The sequence below is a fragment of the Pagrus major genome, chromosome 12 (genome assembly GCF_040436345.1).
Source record: "Pagrus major chromosome 12, Pma_NU_1.0".
Lineage (NCBI taxonomy): Eukaryota > Metazoa > Chordata > Actinopteri > Spariformes > Sparidae > Pagrus > Pagrus major.
Window position 1 is genome coordinate 25,871,790 of NC_133226.1, and position 21,203 is coordinate 25,892,992.

The 21,203-nt window shown below is 40.2% G+C and overlaps 2 protein-coding genes across 2 annotated transcripts; one reads left to right on the plus strand and one right to left on the minus strand.

Moving 5' to 3' along the window:
* Nucleotides 1-2,253: 2,253 nt before the first annotated feature.
* Nucleotides 2,254-9,079, plus strand: ube2l3a (ubiquitin-conjugating enzyme E2L 3a). Its single transcript, XM_073478360.1, has 4 exons — nt 2,254-2,347; nt 7,042-7,137; nt 7,263-7,449; nt 8,230-9,079. The coding sequence occupies exons 1-4, from the start codon at nt 2,321-2,323 to the stop codon at nt 8,382-8,384; spliced, it is 465 nt and encodes a 154-aa protein (XP_073334461.1). The 5' UTR covers nt 2,254-2,320; the 3' UTR covers nt 8,385-9,079.
* Nucleotides 9,080-11,125: 2,046 nt separating this feature from the next.
* ckmt2a (creatine kinase, mitochondrial 2a (sarcomeric)) lies at nt 11,126-15,787 on the minus strand. The gene is made up of 9 exons (XM_073477836.1): nt 15,604-15,787; nt 14,061-14,259; nt 13,734-13,829; nt 13,406-13,627; nt 12,873-12,958; nt 12,381-12,504; nt 12,147-12,281; nt 11,709-11,834; nt 11,126-11,494 (listed from the first exon to the last, which is right to left on the minus strand). Exons 1-9 carry the CDS (start codon nt 15,750-15,752, stop codon nt 11,378-11,380), a joined length of 1,254 nt encoding a protein of 417 aa, XP_073333937.1. The 5' UTR covers nt 15,753-15,787; the 3' UTR covers nt 11,126-11,377.
* Nucleotides 15,788-21,203: the final 5,416 nt, after the last annotated feature.

A 21,203-nucleotide genomic window follows, 5' to 3' on the forward strand; every position in this document is an offset into this window, starting at 1 on the left:
AAACGGAGGTAATTTACTTCTTTGAGGCGGATATATTCATTTTAATAAAACACATTATTGTGGATGAGCCCCACTGACTTTACTTCACAGGATTTTGATGAAGACCTACATTCATTTTCAATTTGTTTTTGTTTTTTAATGGATGAAAATAATGAACAAAACAGCATTTTTTTTAATTTTTTTTTTTGAATATCAAGTTACCAATACACTCATGTTCAGTGCAGTATCTGAATAGGGGAGACTGGGGACAAATGTACCCTTTTTTTTTTGTTTTGACATCATTACTCAAAAACCTCTTGAACTATTTAAGGCCTAGTCCACACGTACACAGGTATTTTTAAAAATGCATTTTTTTCCTCATTCGGTTTAAAACAAATTCCCGTCCACACTGCGCTATGTCAAGCATACGCCAAAGCAACAGGTGGTGATATAACCTCTGCCGTAAGGCCACGTTGGCCAATCAGAAGCCTGTCAAACAAAGGAGACAAGCCGAAAAAACCTGTCTTTTTCCTCTCTACACATAAACACCGAAAACAACATTTTCTGAGTATCTTCACCCTGGCAGGAGTTTTCCAAAAGCTCAGTTTTCAGTGACCTGAAACACCCTTTGCGTGTGTACGAACGGCCAAAACGCGTAGCAACAGTATCGTTTTAGGAAAAATGTTAAATAACATCAAAATTTACATCAGAATAAACCAGAACTGACCTAAATCTGGACCACAGTTCTCGGTCGATCCGGCCCATGCTATGGCCTGCTTGTGGCTCAGATCGGACAAACAGGAGCGGACCGCCCAAGTGTCCTCATTCCACGCAGTATGTGGGCCAGATGAAGGTACAATTTTCACCCAGCCATCCGTGAAGAGGGGATCTCTCTTTGAAAAGCCTCCTCCAAGGTTTTTCTTCCCTATCGGGGAGTTTTTCCTCGTCTTGTTAGAGAGTGTGGGCTGGACATCATGCAGTGTCTCAAAGGGCCTTCTGAGACACTGTACGTAACATCTGGGCAATAACCTCCTTTAAGTTTCCCTCAACATCAAATTTCCCTTCTCCTTTACCTCCTCTATAAGAATATCAATAAAAAGGTAATAAATAAAACAAATAAACTGATGATGAAATCTGTTTTTGTTGCTCAACACACAGATATCTGCTAATCAAATGCAATCCTGTGTAGTAACACTTCAGTACCACACGGTGGCAACTGTTCCCTCTCATGTGCTGTTCATTCCTCGCTCAGGTTTGTCATCTGCTGTACAGTGGACACCTGTTTAATCCCTCCGATTAAAGCATTTACATAAAACATCAGCTGCTCCGATTAAAGCAGAGTACAATGACACATACTGTAAAAACAAATAACAGTGACAACAATAAACATTTGTACCAGTTCTCATCTAAGTGAATTCAGTATATTTGGTGTAACATGAATACATACATGATCACTGTTTTGTGTCAATAAAGTTTTAATTTCAATATTTTGAATATATATACAGTATGTCTAATTTATTAGGCACATGTGTCAGTGCAGTCCATACCGCTTCAGATTGTATATTTGTTGACATAATACACAAAACGTAATACTTTTTAAAATTGAAAATGATAAAATCTGCTTCACAATTTGAGAGAAAAGTTTAATCTTTGAAAAATGTCTACGAATATCAGAATGTCAGTATTTTATAAAAGTATAAAAGGTGCATTGTTTTTTCCCTGTACTTGTTATAATAATATTTTTTTGTTTTTATCATAGCCCTATATTCTTTTTACTATATTTTATATACTTTGTATTTACATTTTACTGTTGTTCTTATTATTCTTATTGTATATTTTATAAACTTTTTTAAATCAAATTTTACTTGTAATATTTTATTTTCTTTCTATCATTATTTTTACAGCTTGTTTTTATCTTTTATTATTTTAACTTTTCATTTTACTGCAATTGGTGTGCATTAGTCTGTCTAACCTGTTTTTATACCATGTTTTCAATTACTTGTAAAGCACTTTGAACTGCATTTTGATTTGTTTGAAAGGTGCTATATAAATAAAGTTAAAGCTAAAGTGATAAAATAATTTCTATAAATGTATAAATAATGTTTCCTTTTGAAGACAGTGAAGCAGAATAACACATAAAGGCTGAAAATGACTGCACTGGATTTTTCTGAGCTCCACTCCAGACCAGCAGGGGGCGGTAATGCGCCACTTCGCTGTTTACCGGCCGCCCATGATGCTGAAATAAAATAAAAAGTAGAAGAAGAAGACGAAGAAGAAGAAGAAGTCGGGGAGGAACGCAAAGAAACAGGAAGAAGACGAAGAAGACGACAGCGGCACCACAATGGCTGGTTGTAAGAGACTACTGAAGGTAAAAAATAAAATGAATTGTTAAATTTACGCCACTTTGCGAGGGTTTGGATAACTTGTTTCGGCTTCGCGCGTGTAGCTACACGCCCGTCGACGAAGGGAAAATGAACGCGAGTGTTTTGCGTTCGTGTGTCGGACAGAAACGAAAGGATAATGACGTCCGACAGACGGTGACTGAGAGGTAACTAGTTTACCGTAGTTAGTTTGGGAGGCCGGCGGGGCGTGACTCGGCAGTTTGGAGGAAAAAAACTGCCCGATAAAACGCGAAGTCGACCGACGTGTTTATCTCCGAGTGGAGGCGCTTATCAAACACGCCGTCGCGGTGAGAAAACCGTGGCGGCTTGTTTTTACGCGCTGTCACCGTCTGAAGGCAGACACGAAAACATGGAGACTTTGGGGTTGGGACGTGACGTCAGACCCAAACTGGGCGATTTATCACACAGAGAAATCATCGAAATGTAAAAATAGTGCGGATTGAGCTCGTTAATGTCGCGATAAACGTGTGTGTTCGTGTCCGAAACTCGAGAAAAACGCCGAGTTTTGGCTCCTGAACGTCTCGTACTTGCACTTTCGGTGTGACACACCACCATTTTTGGTTTTGATTCGTTGGATGTGATCGTTTCAGGGCGCCTGTGAGAGGAATTCCCCATGTGATACTGTGACTGAAGAGTCATGTCCCCACTTCCTGAATACCTCCTGACGTTTCTTTTTTTTATATATAGTCTTACAGTTCAGGTAAACGGTAGTGAAGTATGTGGTTACAGGAAGTAGAACAGTTTGTACAGATTTAGTTGATAGTTCAGTAGATATGAATCACCTGCTCTTCAACATGTAAGTGAAAGTACCAGAGCTGCAGCTGAAGGTTACTTACATCATTATTAATCAGCTGGTTATGTTCTCAGTTAATCTTTTCAGCTGTAAAACGTCAAAAATGTCCACCACAACATCCTACAGACAACACTGGGCTGCTGCTAACTAAAGATAAGGGATGCAAATTTTAAATTTCTTTAATCGATAGTCGGATGCCTCACCGATCGGTTAATCATTAATAATATATGAAATATGTTGGATGTTACTTCCAGCAGAAAACTCTTTTAACCACTGACATAATCTGGGTTTGATGCTAAATCAGAGTAGTCTACATTAAGAGTTGGACGAACAGTTAAACACCAAGTCACTTGATTGATAAACTTAATAATTATTTAAAATAATGACTAGTGGCCCGACAAAATCCAACCTACAACTGTAATATCAGTTTGTATAGAATGTCCTTTAACATTCCTAATAGATTAATGATTAATGGATTAATCGCCGATTTAAGAATTTAACCGATTAAAAATGTCTTAATCGACAATCAGAGACGGGCAGGGATACATCAACAAGTATTTTACAGTAACAGATTGCAGTTGCTTTCCAAATATATCCTTTTAAAACACAAAATACTGGTGTGAGAAAATGTATTTAATCAAAATACAAGTAATTTGTAATTTAAGAAATGCAAAAAGACATTTGACACAAACTGATATCACATTTTAGACATTTAGTCGCCTCAGTATGAGCTGGATTTTGTTGCCAGTTGTTGAACCGCGACAGACAGAAGCTCTGTAATTAAAATGAAGTCATTATTTTGTGTTATTTCATTTAAAATTCAAGTTACTTTATTCTTACTTGATCTGTTCTTTTATCTCCTAATGTAGCCGACTCTGATTTTACATCAAACACAGATCATGTCAGAGATTAAAACAGTCTGCTACAGGATAAAGGTCCAACATATTTCATATATTATTAATGATTTATCGGTTGTAAAGGCAGCCGATTATCGTTTAAAGAATTTACTTAAAATTTGCATCCCTGCTGCTCACTGTTATTTCCATTGTTGATTATTTTCTCGATTCATAATGATGAAAAATGACGATCAGTTTTACCCAAAGCCCAAGATGACGTCCTCGGATGTCTTGATTTGTCCACAACTCAAAGACTGAGAAGAAGAGTCACATTGAGGAAGCTGGGATTAGAGGAAAAATACTTAAATTGACTTCCAAAATTAGTTTTAACTTAATAGTTGACACCTAATCAATTAGGGGTCGACCGATATGTTTTTTTTTGAAGGGCAGATACTGATAATTGGTTATCAAGTAGATTGATAACCAATTTTCAGTAAAAAATAAAAATCTTTACAACAACTAGTGATGGATACTTTTCTTCTACTGTATCCTTCACTCCACTACATCTATTTGATAACTTTACTTCCTAGTGACATGCAGATTCAGGTTATTCGGTGTTGATTGGCTGTTACTCGTGACGTGTAACCAATCAGAAAGCGTTGTGGGCGGGACAGAGTGGTGAGTCAGAGAAAGGATGCTGCATCAGAGCCAAAGCAGAGCACTTTTAGCTTTCTTAAGTTTAACAGGAAACAAAAAACAACAATATGCTGAATTTTGGCCCTGATAATCAGTTAGTCATCCCAAAACCACAAAATATTCAAATTACTGTCATGTATAACTAAGAAAGAAGCAATTAGAAATAAGTAACCGGAAGCATCACAGACCATTATTCAAATATCCAAATAGTTTTTGATGAATTTTGTTTCAATCAAAAGGATTAATAGATTAATCGTTATATTTGAGTCGCATTTGATTTTCCCCAAGAAGCATCATGTTTTAAAAAAAAAAATGCTCACACCTAAAGGTTGAAAAACATTTTCTGCTGCTCTAAAGGTATTTCCAGAATCCTCAAAGACTCCTCTGACTACCTGGGTGAAAATATATTTGGTCTCTTATACCATTAAAAAAGATTTTATGTTGGGACTGTATATCCTCATCCAAAAAGACATGATGGCTAGAAATGGCATATCTCAGTTTACACGAGGTTTCGCACATTTCTCTGATAGCACTTTGTATTTATGCTTGTTAGTATTTGTCTTTATATTAAACAAAAATAACTGAGCTCTGTGAACTTGAATGTAATGTTCATACACAAGAGGCACAATTAGGATTACCAGCTCATCTCATTGACAGATTAAGAGGCACATAGAGCCGTGTGTTGTACTGCAACTAGAGCTGAAATGATTAATAGATTACTGCATTAGTTGACGGACAAAATAATAATAATTGGCCACTATTTTGATTTAATATAAACTGTCAAGTATGAATATTTTCAGGTTTTCTTAGTCTCATGAAATAATAAAATGAACAGTTATCGAACGATGTACATTTGCTTGTCCGAGGTATTGACATACTGACATAATGGTGTTAATAAAAAAATATAAATATTTCAGGTTAATAGCAAGTTTCATGTCTGTCAGGACATAATATTTTGTGAAATTTATTCAATTGTCATGCCATTAAAGGTTTTTATGACATCACCTGGGTAAATTGCGATATGATCACATGTTGAGTGATTGCTAATGATAGATGAATAGTTAATGAAAGCTGTGATAAGAGAATATAAGTGTTGGTAAAGATGAACAACACAGTGCTCTGTAGCAGAAATCAGTAGAGAGCAAGACGACATTGTGCTTCACGACTGAACACTAATTGAAACCTGTGATTCTGAGATGTCCTTGTCAACGACTACAGTAGTCATGTGAAAGGTGTGTTGGGAGAACGCACTTTGTATCCAATAAACTGAGCAGAGGAGAGTGGATCTGACTCACTGAGGAGAAGTGATGTAACTGTGTGCATTGTGACTGGATTACACAGCTCCTGTAAGTCACTTTCACGCAGCAGATTTTATTCCCCCTGTTGTTTCTGAAGCGTCACGATTATAATCAGAAACGCTCGGTGGCCACTGTTTTGGTAAACCTGTACAATCTATGGCAGCGGTTTTATTGAAGGTCAGGGGTCTGACAACAAAGAAACGTTTAAATTTCAATTAATTAATATTGCATCTTTCATATCAAGTTTTTAATGATTAATTATTTTAAAATGCAGTAAAACAACTTGACAAGTATAGGGTACTTGGGGACCAGTTGTACAAGAGTGTGGTCGAGTTCGACGATTAAAATTTTGAGACAATTGTATTTTTTTAATAGGATTTTTTAAATCCACAGTAGAAATGGATGGTTGAAGCTAGAAAGGTGGCAGGGTCCGCCACATATAAACAAAGTAAAGAGAGTTTCTTTCTCTTCTGATAAACATTTATTCCGCAAAACTACAGAATGCTCCTTTTTAAAAGCGCCGTAGTGAAAGAACAAGACAGTTGTAACAGATGTAGGCCTAATGTATCTCAACTAAGGAAAATAAAAAAGGAAACTGTCTCATTTTAAAAGACCTTCATGGCTATTTGAGGAGAGATTACAGAGTTTAAGACGTGCACCTGAACGCACCATGACTTCCCTCTAAGTGTGTCAAACTCCAACAGTAGAGGACAGACGCAGAGATAAATCTGCAGAGATAAACGACTCCACAACACGGCAGAGACGTTCAGCAGAGTTTTTATTAAATAACTTTCGGTACAAGCTGCTAGTGTGGCAGAAAAGTCTTCAGAGATTTATTTACCAAACAGAAACTATGCCCACATTTGAAGCTTGGCAGACTCTGTTTCTGACTCAGACGTATTCTTATAACTAGCCTACATTTACAGTAGTTGTAGAAAGTGTGTATATGACTCTTCAGTATTTCTCATTAGTAGGCTTTACTTGGCTGCACCATTATCCAAATGTGTGTTTTGACCTTTTTTTGTTTTGTTTTCAAGGAGCTTGACGATATGCGCCTGAATGGCATGAAGTGTTTCAAAAACATTCAAGTGGATGAATCAAATTGTATGGCCTGGCAAGGAGTCATTGTTCCTGTAAGTATTGAATTGTTGCTACCAGAGCTTGTGTTGCTCTTTTAAAATATTAGAATATTAGTACGATTTTATTTTTGTTTCCCCAATCTACAAACTCATGTTTTATGTCTTCTTCTTTTTTCTAGGAGTTTCCTCCATATGACAAAGGAGCCTTTCGCATTGAGATCATCTTCCCCGCAGAGTACCCATTCAAGCCACCCAAGGTCACTTTCAAGACAAAAATCTACCATCCCAACATTGACGAGAAGGGCCAGATCTGCTTGCCTATCATCAGCGTCGAGAACTGGAAGCCAGCCACAAAAACCTGCCAGGGTGAGGCGAGGGACACGTGTGAATGTCCTCACTCTGATCTTTTTGGAAAAAGTTCATTAATATTTTCTCAAAGTTGTCGTCTTTCCCTTCAAATCACATTTTTGACATGATGCTGGTGTTTTTCAGCTGCAAGTGATTCAATGTATTTGCATTCTGTGAATCACTGTTTGCTAAACTCTTCCCCTGAGCAGTGATTGTAAGAGCTAAGTTGTAGCATCGATTAGAGGTTTAACGATCCATCGATCAAGCGTGATAGATGCAAAGAAAAAACATCGAACAATATCATCATGCTTAAGATGCGCCTTTATTTTGAAAATCCCCTGAAACAGCAGCTCACTCAGAAGTCCGCTAACTTGTTGCTATCGCTACGTCAAAATCAGCGGCTCTGTTTCAACGATGTTCAGCTGGAGAGATTTTTTGTTTTTGAACCACACGTTCACATAAACAACCGTGTGCGTGGTGAACATAGTTGTTCACATACTGGCCTATATATTACACATGTTACCGGAGGATACCACTAGATGTCGCACATTGACAACAACCTGCTGCAGCTGACTTGCTTATTGACTCCTGACCATAGATTTATATATGTATTGGATACCAGATGCAAAGACAGCCATTCAGATTAATGAGAATTAGTCTTAGAATTAGCCGAGCACATAGGCGGAGGCTTACAGCCGTGATGTGGTAATTGTAGTTCAGCTGTGAATATTTAATGAATATGAAAACAAGTGATTTTTCAATCAATCTCACATATATCTGTTCCCTTTCTCTTTCCAGTGATTGAGAGTCTAGTTGCTCTGGTGACCACCCCTGAGCCGGAGCATCCACTGCGGGCCGACCTGGCGGAGGAATTCAGCAAAGATCGTGCAAAATTCATGAAGAACGCCGAGGAGTTCACAAGGAAACACAGTGAGAAGCGACCCGTTGACTGACGACACAACACTGACGCTCACAGCTGCTGGCCTCCTTTCTGTTTCCCGTTTAAAGAGCCCAGCCTGACTCTCTGTTCTTATTCCCAAACTACACAGAGATGCCCCTGTTCTGCGTTCCCGCATTGTTTTAGCACTCTCCAACCACTCCGTAATAGAGGCTTGTGTTTCTGTTTCACTTTGCCAAAAAGAAAAGCAGGACTTTTAGGTGAATAGGCAGGCTCTGGCCTCTAGGTGTCACCCTTTGGTTGTTTTGACTTCTTTCTACTGATTTCTTTTTAGAAAAAATAAGAAAAATATCAAGAGGTGGCATCCAGGAAAAGTTAAATGTCAGGAAAAAAAATTAAAAGTGCTGTTCTGCTTACTTAAACATTGGAATGTTTTCTCAGATTAATCATTAGCTTATGCAAACCTGTTTACAGATTTTTATTAAGCTTTGTTTTCAAAAGTTAACAACCAATGCACAGCATCTAATGCTGTTGTTTCTATCTGTTGTCTCCTTTTCTTTTGCTTCCTGTTCCCTCAAGATACACTGTACTTTGTGAAGTCACCTGTCGCAGTACATACAAAATTAAAGTTTATTACTGGTGCAGAATTCCATATGTAATCACCGAAATCTATGAAAATGCAACAACATTGATGTTTCCTCTGAAATGTTTTTGTATTTTGAGATGAAAATTAAAAATTCTTCCACCTCTGTTGGCCTCCCAGGTAGTGCGTAGTGTCAGTGAGCATTATATCGTGTGTTTCTGCAGATGGGAAATCGGATGTCTTTATGTTTTGACCTATTACTGGATGTTGTAGTTCTCCAGGTTTCCTTTTTTCTAAAGTTTTGTTAATTTATGTTGTCTATTAGTTTAAGCACCGACATTAACAAAGAGCTCTTTACTTCTGCAGACGTAACAAAAACAAAAAAATCTACTCTAAATCACGTGCAGTTGTTCTCTTTTTGATTTTACCAACTCCTGTTCATCTGCTCGGCACAACGCTGACAATATTTACATACTTAAAGATATAAAAAGCACTGATTGGTTTTCAACCTGCAGTTAAACGGCTCTAATTGGCTTCTTTCATTAATACACAACATTAGCTAGGTAACGTATCCTGATGGCTGACGAATCATGGCTCACCAGCAGACTCTACGCTGTAACACATGTAAGGCAATACATCCAGCTGCAGGTGGAGCGCTGAGGGTGATTTAATGAATAAAGATTTGCGATGGATGCTTAATCAAACTTGTATTGTTGTGTTTATTAACTGGAGACTCTTCACCAAACTCTTCATTTTAAGATCCACTGGAGTTTTACCAACAATATTAATTACCATTCCTGAAAGTGTTTGTAAAATTATCCTCAAACATCGAGGCCAAACTAAATTGTTGAACCATTTTTAGCACTGACATGGTTTTGGGCTCCTTCACAAGACTATAAGCTGATTTTGATTCCCTCTAGTTGCTGCTGGCATTGATCCGTAGGAGTTTGAACACACTGAATTTATATTTGTTGCCTGAATTTAAAGAAAAAAATCTAAAATAAGTCTCCAGGTGACCTGTAACTGCCTCTGTTAGCTGGAAAACACAATGAGTCCACATCATATCGACTTAAATGCTCCATGTTCAAAGTAAATAATATCAATGAAAATTAAACACTTAACGTGTTTTTCCTGATAAAAAATATTATAAACGTCTGCTTAAAATGAAGACTAGAACCTTTGAGAGCCTCAGGAGTGTCGAGATGAGGAGAAGATGGTGGAAAGACAAAAGGGGGAAGGAGAAATATACACTAATAATAATGTTAATGAAAGGCTACGGTTTAGATCGTGCAGGGAGAACGTTTGTGGTCACATCCCTGACACAACACGACGATACAACAGCAGAAATGAAACTGATCACAACACTGAGATACTGTAAGGAATATGTATGTGTATATAAAGATGTAAAATTGGGATTTCTGACACAACTTTCCATCAATAGTGACCACACAAACAGTTGTAGTTCACCTTCAGTCTCCCACGTGTTATCCAGCACTCCTCACTGTTAACAAATAGTGGAAAAGTAGGATTCCCTGCATGGAAAACACATGTAAGCAAACAACTATAAACCATTTTTGTAGGCTAACCCGGAAGTTAGCATCGCTCTGGTTCCCTCCACAAAAAACCTATGGGAATTTACAACCTCTGAATTTCATTTAGACGCCTGTTAGCACACGGAAGAGCTTCATAATTAAACTGTGGGACAAAATGTATCATGTCCTAGAACAAAACGTGTAAATATCTTCAGCCTGTGGTCACCACACACCTTATTTCACACATTTCACTGAAAACCCATTCAAGAAACCCACTGACTTTGAGACGAGGGGAGCCGGATGTACAAAAACGCAAACTGATTTCTGGGTTTTCAGGACTACAAACTACACTCTACACGCCTCCTCACTATGATAAAAGCTTCGGTCTCTTCCTCGCTCAGAGTTGCTCTCAGAAGTTTCTCGCTAGAAGTTTAGTTAGGAGATCTCGCCTCTTTCACACTTTGTTACCCGTAGGACCCAAATCAGCTACAAGATGAAGACAATTACGACTGATCGATGTTAATGTTGTGGCTGATTTCTGAGTCCTGTGAGTTGTGAGGTGAGGACTCCACGGATCTGACTCGTTCTGGTATGTCAGTGTACTCACGACGACACAGACGGCTGCGAACACGAACATAAGATCTGTAAAAAAGCTCGAGTGAAGTCAAGGACGGCACAGTCGGTGATTAATATTGTTGGTTTTATTGAAGTCAGGGTTACAGTGAAGACCTTAACTTGAGGTAGAATTCTCCCCTAACTGCAGTTCATGTCTAAGATTAGGTTGCCCTAAAGATTTGTGCTGTTTGCAGGAGGACTAAAAGACGTCCTCTGGAGCAGTGGACAGACGGCGTTCTGAGGTCGTCCGCCGGCTCCACTGTGAGACGGGAGCACCGAGCTGAGAGCCGACACCGACGGCACGATGAGTCCCGGCTCTTACTTCCTGAACTGAACGATGGGAGCTGGGACTTTGATGTCCTGTCCTTTCTCCAGCCTCTTCTCACACTCGATCAGGTAGTTGACCCCGTCGACCAGCAGCTGGACCAGCTCCACCTGAAAACACACACAGCATCGTTCACCTTCTGCAACGAAAGAGAGGCTCCGACTCTTCATGCCAAAAAATGTCGATGATCCAAGTGGCTGCAAGATGCAACGTCAGCCGACTCCATTTCTAAACTAACGTGAACAAACGACCGGCTTCCAGCACAACACAGAAGCTCCAGAGAGCCTCATGAACAACAGAAGTCAGTGTTTGATGGATCCTCACCTCAGATTTTCCCAGACGGTCGTTGTTGGAAATGTCAAAGGTGTCTCCGGTGGCGGCTGTGTCCACGCCTCCTGTGCCTCTCTTCTGCAGCCGCAGGTTGTCGAGGATTTTGGAGAAACGTGAGTCCTGCAGGGTGATTTCAAACATTTACATCATGTCGTAACCACAGGGATAGTTAGTTTATTCCCAAAAGCACATTATGCAAAAGTGAATATTGACTTGACATTAGATACATGTTGGTTTCAGGGTTTCAGGGTAAGTTCATCTTGACTAAAGACTAAAACCAACAAGCTGTTGTTCGTCTCTCAGTACTCTCTGATTTCCTGACCCTGTCTGTGGCTCTCAGCTCCAAGCGCTCCTGAAGATGTACATCTTTAAAAAAGGAGGCATAAATATTTACTAACAAAATCAATATGTGTGTGTGTGTGTGTGTGTTACCTTGCTGAGTTTTGGCAGGCGTACGTGCACTCCCGCCCTGAGGCCGGTGCCCAGGTTGGAGGGACATGTGAGGACGTAGCCCAGACGCTCGTTCCACATGAACTCCCAGCCTCTCTCCTGGATCAGATGCTCCACCTGTGGGGAAAATCACAGGTCAGAGAGACGACCGTGGTTTAACGTTCACTCTGACGACCTGGTTGCACATCAGCGTCGTGTCTGTGATCTCCACTGTACCTGCTTGAGTCCTCTGCAGAATCTCTCAAACACTCTCTTCATGTTGCCTCCCTTCTCCATGGAGATGACTCTGGTGTGGTCCTCCTCGTTAATCCAGATCAGGAAGGTCTTCTCATTGTTGTGCCTGAGGAGAACCAGCTAAAGGAACTCAATAAAAAGCTCTCCGGGCGAAACACTCTTGTCATCAGAGGAGGTGACTCACGGTCATAAAGGACCTGATTTTGTAGACACTTTAATATTCATGCTGCTCGTTGTGAGAGACACATGCATTTGTAATGTACAATAACACACACCACACGGGACGCACAAACACAATATCCTGTTGGTATTTTTGCATCGAAGGCAGAGCAATAACTGAATTATTTGAGTGTCAGAGGATGTAGAAAGATATTAAATATATCACTGTTAATAATATAAATATATGACTGATGTGGAAGTTAGAGTGTAATTGTTCACACAGCAGACGTGCAGGAGCAGCGGCATGGACCCTACCAGATGCCTCTGGCGTCTGGCCAGTCTCGGGCCATAAAGGCACATGTCAACAGTGGAGAGACGGGCTTGTCAAACAAGAAGTGGTCCTAAAGGTGGGAGGGGTGAAGGGAGGTGGAGACAGGTGGAGGAAGAGAACAGGTAGGAGGACGTTAAGGAGGAGTAGAAGGACTTCTCTGGACTTTGAGAGAAAGACAACCATTTGTTTCTTTGGTGGAGAGAAGAGAGTGCAGGTGAGGGAGGACTTCACAGATCTGCAGTGCTTGCAGCGCTAACAGTACGGGGGATGAGATTTCACTAAACTGCGTCGGCCTTACCAGATCCCTCTGGAGTCAGGCCAGTCTCGGGCCATGAAGGCCGAGGTGAGCAACGGAGACACGGGCTTGTCAAACAGGAAGTGATCCTTGTGTGGCGCAGCGTGAAACAATCAGAACAGAAATCTCAACGAAAGAGAACAGACACGACCTCGCCATCATTTCTACGACCTCCAACACTTGGATGGCGAGTCAGATCACAGGAGTCAAAATGAAACTCACATCGATGAGCTGCTGCTGCTCCTTGTCCGTCATGTCTCCCAGGCTGTAGTAGCGTCCGGACAGGTCTCCCTTCAGGCCGGCCAGGGCCGTCACCACCACCCGCTCCACCTCACGACGCTCGGCCCTCGAGCAGGCCGGGGGGAGGCTCAGCCCGCGGATACTGCGACCGGTACGGACGCGAGACGACAGGACGTAATGGTCATCAAACACGCCATTGGTGATCTGGAGGTCCACACAGGAGAGACAGAAAGATTTAAGTTATTGTTTTATAAAAGCTGGAGCAGCAGATGGATGGGGGGATCTTTGGGGGATGGTTTGGGTCGGACACCTTGGAGGCGTCCAGGTCGGTGGGGTGCGTCATGGTTTTGGGGTCGTAGCCGTTGTGCCTGTCTTTGATGACGGGGTCGAAGAGTTCAGCAAACACCTGCAGGGACAAACAGCGTCAGAGGTGTAGCTCTGAAACAAATCTTTGGACCTCTGCTTTAAATCATGTTCAACCTCCTCGATAGATGTTGAGTATTTTTATCTTAAATTACTGCCTCTTTTCTGAAAATGTAGATCCAACGTTGGGTGTTTTAATCCCAAAAGAATAAATAAAACAGAAACACAAAAAAAAAATGGGTCATGACAAACTGTGACCTTTGACCTCTCTTACCTCGTAGCTCTCCTCATCACCAGCCACGCAGCCCACCGTCTTGATGAAAGGGTGTCCCGGGTTGTCCACTCCAGTCTGGATGCACTGGTCCAGGGTCCAGTTGTTGGGGGTGAGCTTGTCCCTCAGTTTGGCATAAATGGCCGGAGTCAGACACGAGGCCATGCAGTTGTTGTGTTTCCTCAGGTCAGGGAAGTCGGAGCTGACGGAGAGGAAGAGTTGGAGAGGGGCAGGTGTTTTAAAGTTGTTTCCTGCTTGTGCTGCCAGCTAGTGGTGACAGTTTGCATCAATAGCTGCTACAGTGAGATATGACACAGTGCTCCATCACTTGAAACGGCCCAATCACCAGGATAAATGTTAGCAGGTAACTGTTCTGCAAACCACAGATTCGTCCACGCGTACGTTTCATAGGTTACGTAATGTCATATCACGTTCACGTTACACTTTTATTACCTCACTTTCATATTAGCAGGTATATAAGTACTTTCTATATTTATTTTTACTTACTCTTTGTTGTATTGTCTCTCTATTTAAACCTTTGTTATATCTACAGTGCGATATTTCTATTCTAGAATAAAGTATTTCTGATTCTCATAAAGATATGTATCTGTGGTTTTACAGAAACATACTTTACTAACATTTATTCTGGTGATTGTGTTGCTTGAAATGTGTCTTTTTTCTTTATATCTCCATTATTTATTCTGGCTATTGACAAAAACAATGTCTAATATTAAGTTAAGATCGCCATTCAAATAAAGTACCTTGTGAATCCAGTTGCCTCACAACGTGAAGGCCATTATAACCACAGGCGACCAAATTAAAGGCGCCGTTATCTTGAGTAAAACGATTGATTTCTCTGGTTTGAACATTGTTGGAAACATTTGGGATCAAGTCAGTACACAACTCAACTAAATATAAAACAAAGGTCTCGTCATTTTTAGACATTTAAATGCAGAAATGTTACACAGAGTTTATTTTGTTTCACCATCGTCATCTTTTCTCCACAGGCGCCACCAGAACCATCAAAAATGTTGAAGCTTTTAAATAAAACCAGATTTTTGTGGATACTTAGGGCTCATGTACAGCCACTGGTCATTACTCTGCTTGCACATGAAGAGAGATGGTGTTTAAGACGAGGAGGTGAGAGAGTCAGTGAGTCAAAGGTAGCGTAGATGAAACCTGAGAGCGTCAGTGATACTGCAGTCCAGTGCCAGCGCGGCTGCCGTGACCTCAAGTGCTCTTTCATAAAAAATATCCCCACGGTCACACTGATCCTTGAAATGTGTTTACTGATGCTGTACAGCTCTTATCAGACACATTAAATCACACGAATGGGTTCATAAACAGTCCTGGTGTCGCCTTTCAGTTGTGGAAACAAAGCAGCGAGTCATTCATCTGAAATGTGAAGCACGTGGTCAGTTTCTGTGTCGTTGAGGCCGATAATTATAGAGCTCGGCCTCATCAAGGTCACCACCCTCCACACCTCTACCTTTACCTTCATTATTTCACCTAATCAGTAATAGTTTGCACCTTCATGCTGTCTCACCTGGGAGGATAGAGCTTCTTCTTGACATCTGCAGCCAAGGAGCTGTTCTCGCTCAGCAGGAAGCCGGTGGCCACCGTCCCTGCGCCCAAACCGGCCAACAGCACCTTCGTGTTGCGGCCGGAGATCAGACGGGTGAAAGAGCCTGCCATCTTTCCGCTAGATTGGAAAATCTCTGTCAGAAGCAAAAGAGCTGGAAAGAAAAAAAATAAGAAAAAAGACGGTTTTATTTACGTTGATGAGCGTTTAAAACCGCAACAACTCCCAGAGAAACCTATTCATTTCAATGGAAATGCTGCAAACATGGATCCTAACCCTTGTGTGTACGAACAGATCCACAAAATCACAGAAAATACAGATTACAACGACAGAATATCTGATGCAAGTAGATTATCAAAAATAAGTGAGAAGCAAATAAAGTTTTTCAGCTGTGGTGAACTCGATCTGTGACTTTGAGCAATCACTGTGTCGCCAGTGGAGAGCCGGAAAGTCCAAGGTCGAGGAAGCTATCGTCACGTTAGCTCGTTAGCTGTGTCACACCATTTACCTTTCTCTGTGGGAGCATGAACTGATCCTGACAGCTCGTTAGCTCTGAGAGCTTTTCTCTGACTGACTGACTGTTTCAGAGTCCGTCTTTGTCCTCAGTTGGTGTTTTGTTGTCTGTTGAAGATTGAGGTCTATCAGTCCTGTCTTAGCTTTGTTAGTTTAGTTTATGTATTTTCTCTTAGTTTAGGGAGAGAAGTTCTGGTTCCTACGGCCCACTGCACGGCTGACCCAGACTTCCCCCATCCTTTTATTCATTTTTAGCCTCCAGACTCATAATTCTGTTTAGTTTTTGTTATTATTTGTAATTAAACATTTAATTTCTTTTGCAAACTTGTACTCAGGTATGGCGTCCTTATTAATATGTTGCTGGTCACAAGGTGGAGTTAAATGGTTCCTACTTTTACTTTAAATGTTCCCAATTTCTGCTGCTTCATACTTCCACAGACAAATACTGGACTTTTTACTTCACTACATTTATTTAAAGACTTTAGTTACTGGTTACTTTGTAGATTACATGCTGCTGCTGCCAAGTAGAACATTTTTAAAATTAATTTATATTATCAGCAATCAGACAATTGGAGGAAACACTGACTCAGATGATCAGAAAAATGTTGAATATTGGATCTGACGGCCCACAGTATACAGTACATAGATATATAATTTACTTTTACTTGTACTTTTGGCACTTAAGTACATTTACTATCAGATACTTTTACTCAGGGAGCATTCATATGGGTGAATTTAACTGTTAAAAGAAGTCATTTATGCCCTTTAGGAACTTCTTTACATATTTACATTATTATATTTGCAACTTCATGTTTATTTTTTGGACTTTATCCTGTGTTTTTTTTGTTTTTGCAAATACCATCCTATTTGTTTTAAACTCCTTTTAGGTCTTTTCATTTTAAAATCTGAAAGACTTTTGACATATTTCTTAATTTTTTTTTGTAAATTTTATATTCATAATTCTCGACTTTTGTGGTACTTGTGTTGTATTTTTCTTTTTTTTTTCTACTATGAATGTTAAACTCCTCTTCGCCTCTTCAACTTCGACAACCCCCCTCACGCAGACACCTTTTTGTGTAATGCAGTAACGAGCTTAGAGCGGTCGGGGGGCCGCGGCAGATGCTCTTAGCCTCTTAGCATTACCAGCCTGCCGCCCACAGGACGGCTGGTTTCACGGGTTCATACCTGAAGACGTCTGTGTTAAGCTCGCAGGAAAGACTTTTACAGACGTTGTAACATGTTAAATATCGTCTGAATAGATTTAAGATGTTAAATTTAAAACCCTAATGAAAGTTTTGTGACTGGAAGGTCAAGTTTTAGCTCGTCCTTCACAGAGACTGTGTCTTAATACAGAGGGAAGCTGTGAGGACCATCAGGACTCTGTTAATCCTGGTCAAAGAGAAGATGGCTGATCAGTCTGATGACTTTTATCTACTGAATTTACCCCACTGACTCTTTTTCCCCTCTCACTCTGTGGAGGTCAGTGTCTTTGGACTCGGTGGGAATATTATTAATAGATCACTGGAGGACAGTTGTGCTGCCAGGATCCAGTGCCAAGAAACAAGCCATCTCTGGCTGACAGCGCAGTGACATTCTGAACTGGTCACAAGACCGGACCTCTCATGAAGCCAGGACCGACAGCGGGATGGAAACAGGGACGAGGGCAAGTGAAGAACGTGGGGACGGCAGATATGAAGGACAGAACTGGAGAAACAATCGATCGACAGACTTTTACTCCGGATGAAAAAGTCAAATTTAGACACCAGTGGACATCCAGGTCATTCTGTGCTCTGGCCCGGTAAAGCCTCTGCTGCTGACTGACACTGGATCAGATCACATGGTCTTATGGTCAGGATTAAAACAAAACCACTACCGACCTCGGATCAGCCTCCCCCTCCCCTGAGCAGCCTGACCTTTTAACTCCGGAGTCTACGTGCAGCTTCGTCCTCTCCAGAGGACACGGGAGAGTTAACACTTCATCAGGTGTTTCGAATAAAACATTTAGGAAAGTTGTAAAAACAAATACATGTTCACTGTCAAAGTGCACCAGAAAGATTCTCAGAGGGATTTTTGACTGTGAAGTTAGACTTTCTCTTAATCTCATCTCCCTCGTCGTTGAGTTTGTTCAGCTTCATATCACATTAAAGTCATCACATCCTGCATCAAGCCTCCATCTACCTCTCCTGTTTGACATATTTCAACTTTTTGAAACATTCGCTCACTGGTAAACCCCTCAGATTAACTGCAAATGTCAAAAAAAGAGTATATCAAATTAAAGCTTGCAGCTCTGATGCTGTACAAATGATTTAACAGTTTAACTACCAGAAGCTAACTGAGCCTCTCTACATGAGAAATAAAGAAAAGGAGGTACAGTACCTGTAGGAAAGCTGCTCTGCCTTCTTGCTGAAGGTCTCTTCTTTAAGAGCTTTTCACGCTCCTCTCTCAGGGGGCTCCACCCCCTCGAGTGGGATTAAAAACTGGAGGCCAATCATAAGTTCAGAGACAAACCTCGATAAACCAATTGAGGGCCACCGGCGTGAGCCACGACCGCGCAGACCGCTCATGTTGAGCCATGATTAACTATGACCAGAGGAGTCCGATATCACTGTCCAGCTTGACCTTGATATTTTCACCTACAGCCACACACACACACACACACACACACACACACACACACACACACACACACACACTTCCTTATTACTCCACTTACACACTGAGAGCTTCACACACAGCAACTTAAGAAACTCAAATAGAAATAGTGTCTCTGAAACGTCTTCTGCAGCGTACTCTTGTTTTGTGTAACTAGCAGCGTTTCTCTGGCGTTACTGTGTTTTTTGTATTATGAGAACATTTCTGTATTTGCTTGTATTTTGTTTTTTCTAGTCCGACCTCATCAGAAAAAAGGCTGTATGGGCCGACCGTGTAGGACGCTTGTTACGAACCATATTTACACTTCAGGCAGCGACCTCTAGTGGCCACAGTGATTATTGCAGCAGCAAAGGAGGAAGTCAAGCGTCACAAGAGAGATTAAAGCTCCCTGTGAAACGGCTTCTTCCCTCTTCTTCTCCTTCTTCTACTTCTACTCTCTTCTTTACTCCTCCTTCTACTTCTCCTCTATTCCTCTCCTCTATTCTCTTCTCCTACTTCTCCTCTATTCTTCTCCTCTCTTCTTCTTCTCCTCTCTTCTTCTACCTCTATTCTCTTCTTCTCTTACTTCTCCTCTCTTCTTCTACTTCTCCTCTCTTCTCCTTCTTCTTCTCCTCCTTTTTCGAGTTGTATTGGTTGGTAACAACTTGTGTTGTTTCCAGTTTGCATCCTCTACTTCTTCTCCTTTGCCTGCCATGCATAATGTATGTAGCCTACACCACCAAGATTTTTCTCATGAAGATTTTTCTTAATTTGTATTTAATATTTATTTTGTCTATTTGCAGGGTATTTGTGTTCTCTGACGATGACGTGTGTTGACCTCTCGGGACAAACCAAATCTTCCTCTATCGGCCATAAAAAACGATTTGTAGCTACGTTATAAGTCACATTTTTTGCTTTTATTGTGTGTAAATATCTGTACATTACACAGAGAAATTCATGGAAAAATACAACAGCAAAACTGGAATTTCAAAGAATACAGTAATGTAAGAAAGCGAGGGTCGTATACACTAATGCACTGAGTCAGGAATGTGCCAACATAAAGTGAAGCTAATAAAAACTCACGAGGAAAACAGTAATCTCAGGACGTCGTGCTATATTCATGCTAGGAAGTTTAGAGTCTATTGACATTCTTTACAAATCAATAGTGCAAATATATTACTATTATTCTAAAACAGTCAACAAGGTTTAAAATATAATCATGATAAAATAATCACATTGACGAGGAACTAATAATAATAACAACAATAATAACAATAACAGTGATACATGTAAAATAAATTTATCTGTAGGGGTTTGTACCATTTAAGAAACCTTTCAGGCCGATTCTCTTTAAAAAGAGCAGAAATTTGATTTAAATTTTATATAAATATTACAAAACTGAAAACACATGATTTGTAATGAAAACGCTTTTTTGATTGTCGAGCAAAAGATGAAACAAATAATAATTTAGATTAACGATAAACACAGTTTCAGATCAGGAATGTGTGTAAACTCACAACGTTGTTTTTTTTTTTTGTTGTAACATGCAGAACTGCAGAAACACAAAGCGTTAGTGTCAACAGAGGAGTCGAGATATGAAAGCCAGACATCAACGCCACCGAGAAACAGGCGGTCAGAACTCAGCTGTTCACTGTGTGGAAACTGGTTTGTGGTCATTCATTTATATATTTAAATATATATATATTTATTTTGTTTGGGAATATTGTAACGTGCACGACTAAGGCTCAGCATCGACTGACATGATAAGGTATAAGATATATTTTTACTACCTGATTCTGACGTCCTTGATTTAAAATCTAGTTTAAAGACCCTCATCAGCTGTCAGAGTAGTGGACAGTCAGTATCGACATCTGACGCGATCATTACAAAAGTCTTGAATGTTTTTTTTTCCCCAAGTCTTGCAAACACTTTTCAGTGAAAGCCGTTTGATAAAAAAATGTTTTAAAGCATCAATAATGGATTTTTTGGTGAATGAGAACAAGCTGTAAACACCAAACTGATTTATTTTCCTTCTCAGATTTTCATAGTGTACATTTGCCATTTTACACATCGACAGACACAAAGGAACCGACGACTTTAAGTCCAGTATTCGCTCTCTTTTAGCTCCGCTTTTGGTCTCCACCAACGATACTGGATTTTTGGGGCTGATAGCAATGCCCATATCATAGAGAAAATAAATCCAGACATCGATATTCTTATATGTACACAAAATATAAACATAAACACACAGTTTTGCACTGATCCCTCAAATGTCGTCATCAAACACTTGAAACAAAGATACGTGTGTGACGGAAGAAGGACATTTTACAGTTTAACAATAAGCTTTGTTGTTCAAAATGACATCAGCGCACTGAAACATTGGGAATTTATTAATTATAAATCAAAACATCTTTTTCTAA

What these genes read in the sequence shown, in the direction of transcription:
- ube2l3a (XM_073478360.1), top strand. Translation starts at nt 2,321, where the DNA reads ATGGCTGGTTGTAAGAGACTACTGAAG. An exon ending in GTTGTAAGAGACTACTGAAG is followed by an intron (nt 2,348 to 7,041) that starts GTAAAAAATAAA and finishes TTTGTTTTCAAG; the next exon opens with GAGCTTGACGATATGCGCCT. An exon ending in GGCAAGGAGTCATTGTTCCT is followed by an intron (nt 7,138 to 7,262) that starts GTAAGTATTGAA and finishes TCTTTTTTCTAG; the next exon opens with GAGTTTCCTCCATATGACAA.
- ckmt2a (XM_073477836.1), bottom strand. Translation starts at nt 15,752, where the DNA reads ATGGCAGGCTCTTTCACCCGTCTGATCTCCGGCCGCAACACGAAGGTG. An exon ending in AGCAGCAGCAGCTCATCGAT is followed by an intron (nt 12,959 to 13,405) that starts GTGAGTTTCATT and finishes TCCCACCTTTAG; the next exon opens with GACCACTTCTTGTTTGACAA. An exon ending in GCCTGCCAAAACTCAGCAAG is followed by an intron (nt 11,835 to 12,146) that starts GTAACACACACA and finishes ATCACCCTGCAG; the next exon opens with GACTCACGTTTCTCCAAAAT.